Source organism: Squalius cephalus (assembly GCF_949319135.1).
Source record: "Squalius cephalus genome assembly, chromosome: 14".
NCBI classification, from domain to species: Eukaryota; Metazoa; Chordata; class Actinopteri; order Cypriniformes; family Leuciscidae; genus Squalius; species Squalius cephalus.
This window is the reverse complement of record NC_137135.1, coordinates 6139074-6156606: the sequence shown is the minus strand read 5'-3', so window position 1 is coordinate 6156606 and position 17533 is coordinate 6139074. Positions and strand designations below refer to the sequence as shown.

Genomic DNA, 17533 nt, shown 5'->3' with positions numbered 1-17533 from the left:
CATATGGCTGAAGAGATATTGATCAAAATGATCATTTATCATTTTCAAATCAATTTTGATTTCAGATCAAATCAAATCAAAATGACCATTTATGACCTCTAATGCATAATTGATAACTAATTGGTACAGCAAATGTAATGACCAACGCAATCTACCAAGAGCAGAACAAATTAGCGTCTGGTTTAAGAAGTGTTTTTTTGGGGGGAGGGGCGGTAAATAATGATGCAAACATCAGTAAATTAACGAGTGCAAACCTTAGTAAATCACCTTGTGTGATTCATTTAAATTCTCTCCTCCAATAAAATTAGTGTCTGAAAGGGAAACTCCTACAAATGCATATAAGATCAGCCGCAGAAATAACCCTGTCCACGCCTGTTCAGCGCTAACTTTTCACTGCGTGTCTTTCCTGACGGTAGTTTTTCAACGCTAAAAGAGGGTTTGCACTGGTGTAAGCAGTAAGCAAATCTGGCCCTTAGTATCATAATACATGCCTGCCGAATCCATGATGTGGTCAATTTGAATATATCATGCTCACTTTACGACTTTAAATAGTGTAGAAAATCTGAAAAATATTCGTTGCAGAATGCTGAAGACATTTACGATTTATTATTAATTCAGTGTATATAGAGGTCTATTGCTGAATGTATATTTTGGTGGGGCTCTGCCTCACCTGCCCTTACAGACTAGTACAAATCTTACTGTGAAATCTATATTTTAAGTAGATACATAGACCAGGCAGGGTTTTCAACAAAAAAGAAGCAGAGGAGAAACTTTCTCCCCAGTAGATGAACAGAATTTGTGTATATGTTTGAGAAGCATTCTCTGTAAGAGTAGCTCTTCCTTCATAATGCTAGAACAGTTGATCCATGGTGGGACAGCAACTGTCCACTTGCCCTGAAGACATCCTCCCTCTCATTTGACAGATCTCCCCCGACTCCAGCATTGCTGGACACCACCATTCTGACGGCAGACCCAGGCAGAAGTTGCTTTTTTTGGCTTTAGATTGTGAGGGGCAGAATGACCTGACAAAACGCCTCCAGTGGACCGATGCTCTGGCTAATGAGAACAGTGCTGGGCCAAGACCATACCATGGACTGTCAAGGGCATCTGTCAGAGAAAGTCATACATGACTTCACAATTTCATGTAAAAGCGAGAGACAGCTAGAAAGAAAAAGGCAGAACAAGTCGAGTCTTTCATCTTTCAACCTGTCATTACATATGCTCTTTGCAGCTGAGAGTTTGATCGTCGTACAAGCTGTGCTGTCCTGCCGACTGACAGTGAAGGAACATCTTGCCACTCATGAGAGATTAAGAGTTTGTCAAACATTCTTAAAAATCACACCTTTCACGCCACAAATAATGTGTGTTCCTGTAGCGCTACTGGCAGAGCATGGCACACGCAATATTTAGCTTCATATCACTTGAAAGAAACAACAGAGCTATACCGCACAAAGTTTAGCTCAGATTCGCCCCCGCAGGTAGAGACTGTAACTACACCATCTGGCTCCAAAAAGCAGATTTTGTCTTGTTCCAGTGTTGTCCTCGCTTGGAGTTATTGCAGAATGAGGAGGGAAAATGGCCGTCATTCCACTAACACACTCTGTTCCGGACCGGCTTTCAGTGTGTGTGTTACTTGGTAACACAAAGCTTTATGCTTTGGATTCTTTTGGAACTATTTTTGTTAAATGGTAGCATTCCAGTTTGATTATCTTGGTTCGACCAAAAAAGAAAATGATACGCTTCGGTAACACTTTACAATAAGGTTTTGTTAGTTAACATTAGTTAAATACATTAGTTAACATGAACTAAGAATTAACAATAATTCCACAGCATTTATTAATCTTAGTTATTGTTAGTCTCAACATTTACTAATACATTATTAAAATCAAATCTTGTATTTGTTAACATTAGTTAATGTATTGTGAACTAACATGAACAAACAACGAACAGCTGGAGTTTTATTAACTAACATTAACAAAGAATAATAAATACTGTAACAAAGTATTGCTCATTGTTAGTTCATGTTAGTTAATACATTAACTAATGTTAACGAATGAAACCTTATTGTAAAGTGTTACCCTTAGTTCTGGTTCGCATAGTGTTCACACTGTCATTATTAACACCAGACCTAAAGATAAAAAATAAATAAAAAATGCTTATATGATGTACTTTTGCAGCAGAACTTACAGAACATCCAAATGCTGTGTGCTGGGCTAAATACGCTCGTTGTTTGCGTGTACATATGATGGTATTTTTTAGAGAACTCAAGAAAGGCTTGTAAAATGTCTACACCTTTATTGCCATTGGTGGTTCCATGAAGAACCTTTAACATCCATTGAACATTTCTATTGTACAAAGTTAATTCGATTATATATATATATATATATATAAAACTAATCCCTGAAAGGTTCTTTGATGAACCCAAATTAGTTCTTCAATGCCATCACTGTGAAAACCACCAAGTATGCTTGAGAATTCTGTCCTTTTATCCGTGGTCCGTTGCATTTACATTTACATTTATTCATTTAGCTGACGCTTTTATCCAAAGCGACTTACAATTGCTATATATATATATGTCAGAGGTCGCACGCCTCTGGAGCAACTAGGGGTTAAGTGTCTTGCTCAGGGACACATTGGTGTCTCACAGTGGATTCGAACCCGGGTCTCTCACACCAAAGGCATGTGTCTTATCCATTGCGCCACCGTTTTTGTTTAATTTGTTTTAATCGAACAAAGCCAGCCAATCCTGCTGAAAACTGCTGGTAGGTACATGAGGTAAGTTCAGATGCTGGTTGCTGGTTTTCAAGGTCCCCAGCACTGGAATCAGGAGCGCTGGAGAGCTTTGATTGAGAACAGCGTGACTTTGCTGGTCCACCAGCTAGACCAGCATGAACCAGCATACTGTTTTTTTTTTTGTGCATTTTCAGGAAGGAAGGGTGAACACTCCCTTAAACTTTGAGAAGCTAATGTGAATAAAATAAAACCAAGCTTTGTTGTAGTTTTTTTTTTCTTCTTTTTTTTTTCGAAAAGTAAAACAGCAGACTGCAAAGCGACGTGGCCAAATAACCCATCTGCTAGCAGGGTGTGTACGAAACTGGTGGGTCCCATAAAAAAGGGGCTAGGCACATGTAAAATCTTGGCAGAGGAGATGCACACCATTAGCCTAATGACAGAATGAAAGATGGGCAACTTTGTGCAGACAGAGAGACGAGATTAAAGGGCCTAGGAATGCAAATTCTTTCTTCAACAAAAATCAAGAAAAGTAAGCTCATGAAGAGAACAAAAACCTGCTTTGGTCTCACTGTTCTATCGTGCTGCGAGGAGGAAGACATACTCAGCTTTAATTCAGCTGTGGCCATCAGAAAAGAAACGCTGAACCCACGGTCTTTTCATGTTGCTTCTCTGGCTTTGAACTGCTCGTCTAAATGTACCTGCGACTTCAAGCCTTGAATGGCATAATGGGAAAACAGAAGTAATTAGGGAGCTACCACCATCCCCTCCCCTTTCACCCCAACCATACTTCAAAGTAGCACATCTGTCATAGTCCTGGACAAGAAAATGTATTGAACATTCAAAGTCCTGCCTGGAGGATTAGCATGCTCAAATATTGTTTAGCTAGTGTCACTAATTAATTTAACAGAGTGGCTTCAAAATCACTTTATTGTGCAATGTTGTAAGTCACAGTAATGCAGGGAAGAAGGAATACACTTCTAAAGACTGATGTTCTGAAATTAATTGAAGTGTGAAATGTATGTGCATCACCAAAACAGAACTGCTAAATTCATTTTCAAACACTTCCTCATTCTGCCATTGGTCGGTCAAAAAAACTCATGCCATTGGATGCACTACAGAGTCACAGGCTGCATCCAAAATCGCATACTTCCCTATTATATAGTAGACGAACAGTATGAGACAAAAGAAGTATGTCCAAATTCACGGTAGTTATGGCATTTTGATTTGATGCTGACTTTAAGAAAAAATGTTTTAGCATCAAAAACAAGAGACTCGCCGACAGCAGCGTGACACAAACAAACACGAGGGCTATCACGCCATGCCGTAGTTACCGTTATTTCGAGATGACATCATGTGATGTTCTACTCAGAACTGCTCACGTTCTTCGACTGGGAATTATGCATTTCTATGGCAACACTATCAATGCCAATATGAATCTGCAGAGTTGAAATCTCGTAACTACAGGCATAATGACGTGAAGTGAATGCACCTTAAATATGAATGGTCTGAGCAGTCGACACGACAGATCTTGTGAATAGAGGTCGATCCTTGACGCACATGGCCGGCCACAGGCGTCGCAAGCAAGCTGGCTGGATGTTGTTATAGATGTTGTTAAGGCATTGTGCTTTCTGCGTCTTCGTTTGTCTACTGCAGTAGGGATGCGGCTAAACTCAAAGGAGTGTATGGCAGTATGGCACTGTGCTCGCCATGATGTCCTGTCTGCATCTCTTCAAGGTCATTTGGGTCCATGTTGCATAGTTTCAAACTGGCTTCGAGGCCGTCCTTGTAGCGTTTTAGTTGCCCTCCATGAGAGCGCATACCGCTCTGGAGCTGGCCATAAAAAACCTGCTTCGGCAGGCGTGAATCTGCCATGCGTACAACATTTTACGTACAGCGATTCTGCGCAGCAAGCAGGAAGGCCTCAATACCTGTGATGCCACAGGTCTGAAGTACCTCAGTATTTGGGTCTTTATCCTGCCAATTGACATGTGCAATACGACGGAGACAGCACATATGGAACTGATCAAGTTTGGTAATCTGATAAATGGTCCAGGACTCAGATCCATACAACAGCACTGTGAGGATGACTGCCTTAAATACTGCCACTTTTGTGTCCAGCCGAATGCCGTGCTCATCCCATATTCTCTTGGACAGTCGACCGATGGCAAAACTAGCTTTTGCGATGCGGGGGCACTGATGTCGGAGTCCGCTGTCGTATCAGCTGCGAGAATGCTAGCAGAATTTGTCAACGGCCGTCAGCACTGTCTAACCTGCAGTCATTTCCGGTGGATTGGAGTTTAACTTGTTCACCGCTTGAAGCATGACTTCTGTCTTCTTTAGACTGACAGTGAGCCCAAACCTAGAAGCTGCAGTTCGAAAACAATCGAATAGTGGCTGAGCTTCGGTAAGGGTGTGCGCCATCAGTGCGCAATCATCTGCACACAGATCACGCAGAATTGCTGAATGTACGAGCCCGAAGACACAGCCATCACAGAACTGGATTGGAATGCCCATGTTGCAGTCCTTAAAAGCCACGGACAGCATCATGGAAAAAAGCACCTTAAATACACAAAGGCTGCATCCGAAAGCACATCATTTCCTACTATATAGTAGGCGAAAAAAACGGTACTCATAAAACAGTACCAAAACTGACGCCGGAAGGTCATGTGATCATGACAACAAGGCGGTTGTTGTACGTTCAGATTACATTCATACTACACACACACTCATACTATAGAACAACTTTTAGCACTCATGAAGTAATTACTTGTTCAAAATAAGTACCCACAGTACTCAAGAGAGTATGTGATTTCGGACGCAGTCAATAACTAATGCCTAACAAGATACACCCGAGGGTAATCAAGATGATAAACCGATGACAAGACAGAACGGAGAATCACCTGACAAGACAAACCAATGAAAACATAACACATGAAACAAAGGAACATGAACATTAACCAATAAACAGGAACCAAAACCCAAACAGACATGACAGAGAAATGCCATTGTTTTTCCCTGAAAAATACCACAAGTTTAGCTAGGCTAATTGACTAAACAAAACTCAAATGGACTTTGACTCAGTCAAACGTACCGGAGGCTATTAGCTCTGTCTTATCACAAGCAGTGCCGGCCCAGACATGATAAGCAAAACATTTTTGCCAAATAGAAAATGCACATCTCATAAAATTCCAATCTCAGTGATCCTGTGCTTATTTACTCAGAGAAGAACAAGGCATAACAAGGCACAGCAATTTGAAATCAGTTTGGCTGTATTGATCCCATCACAGAATGGCAATTTTATAAGCAGTGGTAGGACAACTTGATTCATATTCCAATCAAGAGAATGGATTCCACCTAATGATATAGCTACATGTCTAATTTCAAGCTAAAAGAGTTTTCTGAGGTAGTGCAGCTGTTAACAATGCCCCGCTACACAACGAGAAATCGAAATCTCAGTGAAATAGCATTCAGAGTTAGTTTTACATTCTCAGAGAAGTTCTTTTTGGAGGGTAAAGATCTCTCTTTATCTGACATGTAAACACATTTTAAAGCGATTTCTACTAAACACAATCAGAGAAAACCACAGTTAAAACCCGTAAGCGCTGCACAAAAACTACGAGGTACAAAAGCAAAACCGTGTCCCAAACGCAAATTAGCAACTGGGAGGAAAATTCATGCGTCTTGGCAGATACATCCACCATGAGTAGCACAAAACAAAGCAAAACACTCCAAATTTTTCCATAGCTCCGCTGCAAAACTGAGGCTTGCTTAAGACTCAAATTGGCAGCAAACAAACAAAGGATTAGATTCACCGTGGCAAAACAAACACAAACTAGTGACTGGCCAAAACACAAGATAAAATCTTCTAAGACAAAATGTAAATATTTGCAATTGCAACAGATGTGGTCTATTAAGTGCAATATGTTAAAATCTCAAATATGCTGCATTCTGCAAATATAAAGACGTTCCGCTCTCCCGGAAATAATGTATGCTGTCTGGGAAGATTCATATCTCATTACCGGGAGGAGTGACAGAATGCGGAATGTACTCGGGTACTGAATTAATGCAAACAAAACATGCTTAAATGTGCTGTTTGCTTTGCCGTCGCACTTGCCATATTGCGCATACTGTCTTCACAGTACACATCACAGCTGATTCCCTATGGCAAATATGCCTCTTATCTCGGGCTCTAGCAATCTCTGCACTTTGTTGTGCTCAACGCACTTCAGTGACTCCGTCAATAGGCGGTAGAGGTGAAATGTCATTTTGAGTCTATTTATTCTATTATTTTTGTGAGCCCTGCATTTCTGCCAGAACATTTTGCAGCGGATGGCCATTTCATTGTGCTTGTGTGGCAGACAGTTCTGACAGGGCTGTCTTTGGTGTACAAGCAGCTCTATTTGACCATTACGGTGCTGGTTCAAAAGTATATTCTCCTGTTCATGTATAATTACACTGTCACAAGGACACCGTAATATAATGTGTAAAATAAGATACAAGAGAGGACTGTACAGTCACATTGAATGCCAGTTTCTTTCCTTGTCAATCTGTTTTAGAAGTTCAGGTTTCACTACAAATAAGAAACTATATATACATTGCCCAGCCAAAATAAAATAAAAAAAGTGTCTGTTTGGATTTAAATAGGCAAATGCTTAAGAGTCTATGACTGAGTCTGGATCATTATTGCAGTGATTATTATGTTTCTTGCATGTTATATGTTTGACAACAGTTCTTCTAACCCTAACTGATGGAGTGTGTAGCTTTTCATTTCTTAAACAACCATGTAGGAAGACACATCATGTTCATATTCCAGGATGACAATATCAAGATTCATCAGACTCAGATTATGAGAGAATGGTTGGGAGGATCATTGAGAGACTTTGGGATGTGCTGGAGGAGACTTTACAGAGTGCTGGACTCTTGCACTGACAATACAAGATCTTGACCAAAAACTGATGAACCTCTTGATGGAAATAAATGTTAATTCCATTAAAAGGTGCATCAGTTTTTGGTCAAGATCTTGTATTGACAAAGCTATACACTCCATCAATTAGGGTTAGAAGAACTGCTGCCAAACATATAACAAGCTAGAAACATAATGATCCAATCATAGACTCTTAAGCATTTGCCTATTTAAATCCAAACAGACACTTTTTTTGGCTGGGCAGTGTGTTTGCCACTTTCAAAGTCACTTGAATTACCTTTCTTCCCCATTCTGATGCTCAGTTTTGATCATGTCTACATGCCTAGATGCATTGAGTTGCTGCCATGTGATTGTCTGATTAGATATTTGCATTAACAAGCAGTTGAACTGGTGTACCTAATAAAGTGGCCGCTTAGTATATATGAAGACTTCAGATGCAAAAGCCTCTAAGTGCCATCTGAAATTTTCTTCTAGAATGATCATTTTTATCAAGCTTGTATATTTATGTTCAGTTATTTCACTTTAATGGCAATGCAAATTACCTATTAATTGTCATTAAAGTGAAATTACTGATCTTGAGAAAAATGCTTATTTTAGAAGAAAATTTCAGATGGCACTTAGAGGCTTTTGCATCTGAAGTCTTCATATATAAAGTTTTTTTTAATGAGAATTTGGGGAGACATGCACTTATCTGTCATGAAAATAAAATAACAGTCATAATACCAAAATATCAAGGGCATTAAAAATGTACTTTCTATATATTACATAATCATTTTTATTATGCATAATGATTTTCTTTTGGTTTTGTGGTGAAACATGACCTATCCCAGAATGATATTTCTTCCAAGATAAAGAAACTGGAAATCTCATCAAAACGTCCCCAGACTATATATAACTTCAACATCATTAGAAGCAAAACCAATTGTACAGTCAAAAATGTAATCTCAGAGTACAATCAAGAAGCAGTCTCATTACTTTGCTCAGTCATTCATAAACATTGGTTTCCTTCATTGTCACTTTGTAAACAGCAATTACCTAAATTATTGATTGATAACCTGACAGCAAAGCAGTTGAACAACGAAATTGCTTTTCAATGCCAGTACTCATCTCAGATAGACAAAAAATACTAATTGATAAAAACCAAAAACAACAACTTGCTAAGCGATTTCTACCCATGCATTCCTTTTCCACTTTGATTGTCCAAGTGTATTGAATTTACAGTAAAGGGAAGCTCTTTGGGGCGACATCCGATCAACCAAATAGGCAGAAAGATGCTGGTAAGGTCTTGTTTACTTGAATCCAAGCTAGTAACAAGGAAAGAACAAATGATTTTGTGCTGAAAGTTTGTTTGCGTTCCAGGCCTGCTGTGAATGTGGGCTGCTGGGCTGCTGTTCCTAATGAAGGTTTACAGGGAGAGACATGTGACGCTTCTTCAGCCTTGGAGGAACATCGCTCCCCTTAAATAGATTCACCTTAAAAGACATCTACTCCCATGTGACGAAATTAAATTAATATGCGCTGATTTTATATAGAGCAACCAGCATGAAAAGCAAGGCGAAAAATGAAATATTGAAACATGTTTCATGGAGTCTAAAGAAATGTTCCACTTATTTGCTATTCGTAAAGCTTTATGTCTCACTGTGGATCTTTATTACACATATTTCAAAATTCAGTATCACATTAAAGACAAGTGAACCAAGAAATTATACTAGGAACCTATTATGCATGAATCTAGGTAAGGCATTTTTTGAGAAGAATAGATGGTGGATACATTGCAAGCTTCTGCTCCTCATGTGAAGGCAAGAGCAAAAATAATTCACGCTGATAATTAGTTAAAGCAAGCATTACTGCTGCTCATATAACACGAGGGCCTTCTAGCTTACCACCAAGTAACCACCCAGAACACCCTAGCAACTGCATACTAATGCATTTTTCTTTGGAAAATGTACAAATCTAGTTGCCCTTGCACTAATTCAGCTGAATATGACACATTTTGGAAGCAGCATTTCAACTTTTCCCATCCATAAAGGGCCATTTCTCCGTGCTTCCTCAGTGCATTTTTGATTTGCTGTTAAACAAATCTCCACAAGGGTAAAAGGAAAACACTTAGAAACGACTGTGACAACTTTAGCACATGGCGTCATCTAAACACACTCAGCGCCGCAACGATTTGAAGATTTTATTCAGCGTGCTTCAGATCTTTCATGCCGCTTTTGAAATGCAAAACGAAAAGTGTAGCTGTCACGTTTGAGGAGTAATGGAAACACTTCTTTACTCTGCACAGTTTCTCAGTGGCTGTAGAAAATCATTTGGGTAGCACTTTATTTCAATGGTCCACTTTACACATTACAAAAGTAATTTTGCAACTACATTTCACCTGTCATTAGAGTGCTAGTCTGTCTGCTTAAAGGGAACCTAGTATGCCCCTTTTTACAAGATGTACTGTAATATCAGTCTCAGGTGACCCCAGAATGTGTCTGAGAAGTTTCAGGTCAAAATACCCCACAGATGCTGTTTTAGCGCTTGTATCTTTAAATGCAAATGAGCTGCTGCTCCCCGCCCCCATATCCAGAATGGGGCGGAAGCCTGTACAGCTCATGCCTCAGATACGCCACGCCAAAAACGAAACATCTGTTTGGTTTTGTTTATTATCTCTATCACGGTCACGCTCACGTGACATTGCAGTTCTTCATCATCATGAAAGTTTATTATATGTATGTGTTTCTAAACTTCTGATATATGGATTTCTGAGCGCTGAAGCGAGTGCTTAAACTATCAAATATACTCAAGGTTATTTCAAAAACACACATAAACACAGTCGGTTATGTCTGTGAACGTAAACAGCAGGGATAGAAATCACATGTGTATATTAGATATGTGTATTAAAGTGACAGCAGAGTAATATACAGGACATATATGCTGTTAATATGAATCAATCAACCAAAGAAAACCAACTCACTCACTGCTCTGAATAACCTTAGTAGTTTAATAAGAAGACATTCTTACTTGAGTGCTGCTGTTAAATGCTCTGGCGAGGAGATAAACATGGCGGACTGTGTACAGCTCACTGAGGGAGGGGTCTATGCTAATAGGGCGGAGTCTGTCAGCAGTCGTGGGCGGGGCCTGAGCAATGTGACGTCACATTGAATACAATCTGCAAACACTTATTCTGAGAGACTGCTTATGATTTATGGGGATTCAAAAAAAAAGGAGTGGGTGGATTTTTACCATTATAGGGTGGTTGTGTACGCACACTGCCAACACACATTTATGTTTAAACACCATGTAAAAGTTAATTTTGCTAACACTTACAATATCTGCTAACACCTTTATTTTGATGCTACCTAACAGACATTCTACTGACGATAAGTCACTTTGCAACTACGTCAACTTATTCTACTAACCCGAACCCTAACACCAAACAGTCTACTAATACTCTAATTTGATTTAGTTGTACTGTAGATCCAAAGTTACTTATAATTAGAATGTCTAAAGGGATATATCAAAATAAGCTGTAACCATCAGTTGTTCTAACATTAAATAATAATTTGTGTTACATTTTTCCATCTAAAATGTCATCATGGATACCTCTAATTAAGAGCACTGACATTTACAAAAACAGAACTACTAACATTTACAGTGGCTACAGGGCATGTGCTTTTGTATGAGGCTAATAATCATTAACCAAACAGTCAATGTCAATGATTATCCAATAGGTCAACTGTTCACATGAACTTTTCATGGCATATGTAAAAAAAAAAAAGTAAGATAATGTGCTGCATCAATTGATATTCAGTCAAACACAAAACAATGGCAGCCTAAAAAAGAGAACATCTAAATGATTTGGTTTTAAGTCATTGCTAAATCATCCAAAATGCATTCATTTATAACAACACTCAAACTCATCTTTAGGCCTTTTTTTGTTGTTGTTGTAAAATCAAAATGGCAGCTAACACCATTGCATGTTTGAAAATGACACTGTCATTTGCATACGACATTATAGACAGTCTTGAATCATTTTCTAGATGCTTTGTAAGGGATTCTCTTAGGACTACTGTGCCCCTCGATTTATTAGGATTGCTAAAATCCATCTTCCTTCTCCCCCAACACTATGCATCTTCAATGCAGGGACTTGCACTGTTGCTAGAACAATGTAATCTATTATTTATTTATTCACTCATTTTCTTAACGCCTGTGCTCTTATCAGTGCAGACACCTCATTAGTACGTTATCGCCGCTAACGTAACACCGTAACGCAGAGATTCGTGCCTCCTTTACCACAAACCCACCCCACCTTGACACTTGGGTTTGATTGGCTGCCTATGTGTAGATCCCAATGGCAGTGCAGTGAAGCAATATGAGGTCTGTTTGTTAATGAGACCACACTGCAGAGGTTGAGGAGAGCTTTAGAAATCCACACGGCTGCTGAGGTTACCACATCACAACAGCACTGAAGTCAACGCTTGAGTAAAGCAACTGCTGGAGTATATGTGCTCAGACAGTACAAATGTTACATATATACATTCACAGTATAAGGGCTTGCTGGATATCACGGTCAGTTGTCAGACGGCAGACATCTGTATTTCTTATCTACTTAGTTCGCCCAAAAATGAAAATTATGTCATAATTTACTAACCCTCAAGTTGTTCCAAACGTGTATGAATTTAAACACAAATGAAGGTATTTTGAAGAATGTCAGTAACCAAACAGTTGATGGACACATAGTAATTTTTTTCCATACTATGGAAGTCAATGGGGTCCAACTGTTTGGTTTCCGACATTCTTCAAAATATCATATTTTGTGTTCAGCAGAAGAAAGAAACTCAGACAGGTTTAAAACAACTTGAAGGGGAGTAAGTGATGACACAATTTTCATTTTTAGGTGAACTGTTCCTTTAAAGCTCATATACTACAAAGTGTGATTTTGGTTGATCTGACATTTGTAGACCTTGCCTATTAACAAAAAAATAAAAAAAAATCCCTTGAAAATTGGTTGTGTATATATTGGACAACATGATAAATCTACCAATGTACAGCTATTTCTAAATGTATTAGCCAATGGAAATGACTAGCCAATGGAAATGGTCATTTCACCTAAGGGTGGCCATTTGTCCTCCTTTTAAGATCATCACAATTTTAAACTTTATCCAATGGTATATAATTAATAAATATATGAATAAATATGTAGGCTAATATTAAGTGATGTACATTTTATACACAATATTGTCGATGCCAACTGTTTTTGCTCTATTTTGCCCACAAAAAAAATAGTTGCCTATCCAATCAACAGACAATTGTGTTTTGTTCCTCAATAAATCAGCCATTTTGAACGAATCAACAGAATGAATAAATCAATGACTCAACAGTGGCTTGCTGCCACTTACTGGTGGTTTTAGTTTAATATTTAAAGGTTTTTTTTTTTTTTTTTTCTATTTTCCAACAGTTCATATTTCTGTATTAAATATATTTTATATTTAAAAACTTAATTGCATATTATTATTTATGCAGCTGTAATTGCTCTGTAAATGCATTCATAGTTAAACAGTCTGAGTAAATACTTCTAAATATCATCCCTTAATGGAAAAGTTCATTTGTCACTGCTTATGTTTTTGGGATTATTTTCAGTTTTTATCCTGGCTTGAATCCAGCAAAGTGTCTTCCTTTTTGGTGTTATAGAAACGCCAATCCTATTTCACATAGAGTCAGTTCCAACCACTTTGCCAGAGGATAATTCTGTGCATACTGAATTCCATTACTAAATATATATATATATATATATATATATATATAGAGCAACCACTAACTTTTGTCTCTCTCTCTCTCTCTCTCTCTCTCTCTCTTTCTCATTTACTGTTACGTTTTTAAACTGCTTACAGTCCTCCCGACTGCCTGGGACCTGTAACATGTATATATATATATATATATATATATATATATATATAGTGAGTGTTGAAAGTCTGGTAGGAAATATTAATAACAAAAGTCTCAAATATCAAAGTATTTTGTTTCTGTCTCTCCAACAATTCCATGAAAATCTCAGGTTGTGTAATCTTGCATGCCATCTTTCTCACACCTATCTGTACTTCTACAGTGCTGGGGTTATTCAGCGTTGCCAAGGGAACTTGCTTTTGAATTCAAAGTGATTTTGACTCAGAAATACTGACAGACTGTGCCCACAAAGCACTTCTATCACCGAATGCTCATCCTCTCATTGCAACACTTTCACTTGCAAATCAGACTGGACAAGCATGGATGCCGCAAAAGAACTGTCATAATTACAAAGCGATTCGATCACAAAAACATCAAAGCAGAAACACAAAACGGCTTGTCATGTACTAAGCAAGCGTAACGGTGAAGCCATCCACGGCGACTGAAGGGAAAAGCAAGAATTTTGATAAATATCAGAAGTTTCTGTTCTGTTCCATTCTGTTGCTTATACGGACCTGAAACTATGAAATCCTCTTCCACGGTCCCTCCCTGACCTCTCCACCCTATCCCAACTCCAAACCCCGGTCAAAACACATCTCTGAGTGTTATCACACACTCTGGCTTCTGAATCTAACCCTGTCTGTTCTGTTCTTGCATTTTTGTTTTGCTCTTATATTGTCTGTCACTGTATGCCTCGCTCTTATTATGCTTTGTGCTACTGTACGTTATTATTATCATCATTAAGCTATTCCATCAGTACCAATACATTTCATTTGAGCTCCACAGTGAGGCATGGTGTTAGTAGGTTGTGCGCTAACTGGATCATTACAGTAAAGATTATGAGATAATATATGGGGTAATAGAAACTCTTCACTGCAGAACACCCTATTAGATACAGTGTTCTCCACTAGATCTAATGCTGCACTGAACTGAAATCTATCACAGTAGTGACTGGTTTATTACCAATGGACAAGGATGCTAATTAACACAGAATTTCCACCAACGGACAATTATTCCTCCGTCTCGTTCAGTCAGTGATATGTTGCAGCGTTGAAGCAATAAAGCTCATAGTACTCACATGCATGAGTGACAGAGAAACTGTTGGATGACTCCAGGTTATCTACGTTGTAATTGAGATGGAAGGGTTTCTCAGTCGTGTTCTGGTTGGTATTGTAGAGCTGCACAGCGAATCTGAAAGCGCTGTGTTCTTGCACGGTGGAACGCATGAAGAGTCCACCTTTATGAAGACCAAACAGCAATGAATCAAAGATGATGCACAGATTTCATGCATACAAAGACTGTATGAATATAAAACAACTGGCTTAAATCAGCACTATAGAGTGCCAAATCCTTTCAGACACATTCATGGACTCAGTTTGATTCGCATCCATTCGTAGGAAGGAACTTTCTCTCAAGTTTATGAAAAGAGATTGATAGCTGACATGCATGCAGATTAATATAAACCTAAACATTTCGCATAAACAATCGTAATCGTTGTATTAGTTATGCCTATTGTGTTTGGTATCATTTGTGATGATTCCTTAGATTGTATTAGTGGTGCACTCAACACAGCAAGCAATACGTCTTCGTTTAACCCATGTATACATACGCATATTCATCGAAACCAGACGTCGACACACAAATAGCGATAAAAGAAGGCAAGCATATCCGGACGGACTCACCGATGTTGATCTGATTGGGAAAGCCAGCGAGAGATGTGCCGAATAGCCATAACAAAAAAAGCAGCGCGCTTTGAGCCATTTTATCTCCTGCCTCAAAAAAAAATCAAGCCTCATAAAACGAACTGTTTGAGGAGAATCATAAACGCACAAATCCAGCCGTGAGTGAAGCGGAGCGACTCATGGAGAACAATTCTTCTGCATGTGGGGAGAGAGAGAGAGAAAGACAGACTGAGAGAAAGAGAGCGAGAGAGGGGGAGATGGAGAGAGAGAGCGAGAGAGAGAGAGAGAGAGATGGAGAGGGACTGGTGCTGAAGATGGTCGAGGCGACTGAGAGCATCATATTCAGAGTGAGCGCGAGCGTCTCCTCCAATTGGACCAGCAGGGCGATATTGATCAAACTTGAACTGACGTTGAAGAAGAAGGAGATTCGGTAACACTTTCTATGCAGCCTGTATATAATTAGTGCATGCATTATAAAGCTTATTAAAATGCATTATAATACGATTTTTTCACGAATGACCGTAACACATTTATAATGCATTATAATACTTAAAAATGAATAAATTAAAGGAAATGCGTTTTAATGCGCATTATACACAATTTCAAAAACGTTGTAACCGTAAGGTTGATATGTTATTGTATTCTCACCGACTGACGCAAACTTTTAAAAGAATATGATGAATTGTGATGTAACCCATCTGGTGTTGGTCATGTGTTGCAGAATTATGCTGTACTGTTTAAAGATAAAACCATGACTAGGTAAGAAATGTAATACATTCTACGTCAGGTTATTCTCACTATTCATGAGAATATGCATCATGATCCTGACATTATCAGAAGGAAGCGGCGGAAAACCACCAGCCTCAAGGCGACCAATGTCATGATAAATGACCTCAGCAGCTGCATGTCAAGGGTTCATGCAGTTTATTTAACACATGCAATTACCTTAATTAAAAACACAACGTTTTGATGTATTAGGTGTGTTCATTTTCTAACGCTCAATAATGGCAGTTCTGCGCTCTCGCGAACTCAAAGTTTGTTTCATTGAACTGCAGATCAGGTGTCGCGTGGAAGGAAGACTGTATGATATTGTTTTTGGGAGGCGATGACGCGTAACATGAAGCCCCTTAAATTTAGCTCCATCGATCGCTTTGTTATAGCGTCATTGAAAGCGATTGGATGAACAACGGCGTGAGATCATATTTGATTCGCACGCGTTATTCCGTTTAAATTAATAACACGGCGGTTTCGATGAGTGTTTTTAAAAGTTTCACGCCGTCTTAAAACGCGACACCAACGCACAAACCACAGAGACGCAACGCAACGGCCGTTTGTCGCGTGTTTGCACAGATCACTAGTTTCTTTCAACCCCAATTAAAACACGGCAGACGCGTACTGTGAACGCCACCTTAGGAGAAACTACTAAACATAACAATCCCGAATTAAGTGAATGAACGAATGCATATGGACATATGGAGAGAGAGAGAGAGAGAGAGAGAGAGAGAGAGAGAGAGAGAGAGAGAGAGAGAGAGAGACGTATATTGTTACGTTGACCCTTTTGCACTGCAGCTATTACTGAGCAGGGCTGCTGTCCATGGTGCTGAACACATTTTACTGTTAAATGAAATGCGATTTCCTATATTGTAGATTAATGAAGTGAAACAGTTTCCCTACTTAATGTATTACTGTATTCAATACTGTGTATTTACTTGAGTGAGTGACTGCTGTGTAAGTCTGTGTAACTGCATGCAACTTTGCCCTGTCCCAACCAATAAATAAAGAACTAAACATTGCAAAGCTATATTTACAAATTCATCTATAATATAGAATTACGATATCATTTATACTCTATAAACATTATTTGAGACTTTTTAACTAAAGGCACGTATAGCCTTGCATGGCCTATCCTCCGTGTATTTTTGTCAGTCGGAAGAACAATTCAAGGATGACAGTTCCATTTATCGTGGGCTGCAAAGCTCTACTAAAATTGAGTTTTTAATTGCACTGCAGACAGACAAGGCTTTAGCTATTGACACTAAAATTGGCTTGTGCTCCCAGTGCAGCATTGCAAAGGGAAACGTCACTGCAAGTTCCCTTCAACAGCAATTCTGCAATCAATGTGCTCACCAAAATGAGTAATAAAGAAGATGTAGTTCATTTCAAAGCAGAGCCTACAGTATGTAGAGATACTTTTGTCTGTGTGGAAACAAATCATGAAGCTTCTGCTGGTTGTTTATTGAATGAAATGCATTTGACAGGTGATGTC

General features: G+C 38.8%; 1 protein-coding gene across 3 annotated transcripts in view; it reads right to left on the bottom strand.

The window, feature by feature from the left end:
* gria3b (glutamate receptor, ionotropic, AMPA 3b) overlaps nucleotides 1-15667 on the bottom strand; it is a 144136-nt gene extending 128469 nt beyond the window's left edge. The window contains exons 1-2 of one of the 3 annotated variants that reach the window (XR_013823466.1): nucleotides 15268-15667; nucleotides 14664-14822 (exon numbers count right to left, since the gene is read on the bottom strand). Coding sequence is in view for 2 of the 3 variants with exons in the window: in XM_079892301.1 (XP_079748427.1) it covers nucleotides 14664-14822; nucleotides 15268-15346 (238 nt within the window). In the remaining variant the exon portion in view is untranslated. The remainder of the gene's footprint in view (nucleotides 1-14663; nucleotides 14823-15267) is intronic. The other 2 variants (XM_079892301.1, XM_079892302.1) reach the window with 2 other exon arrangements.
* Nucleotides 15668-17533: the final 1866 nt, after the last annotated feature.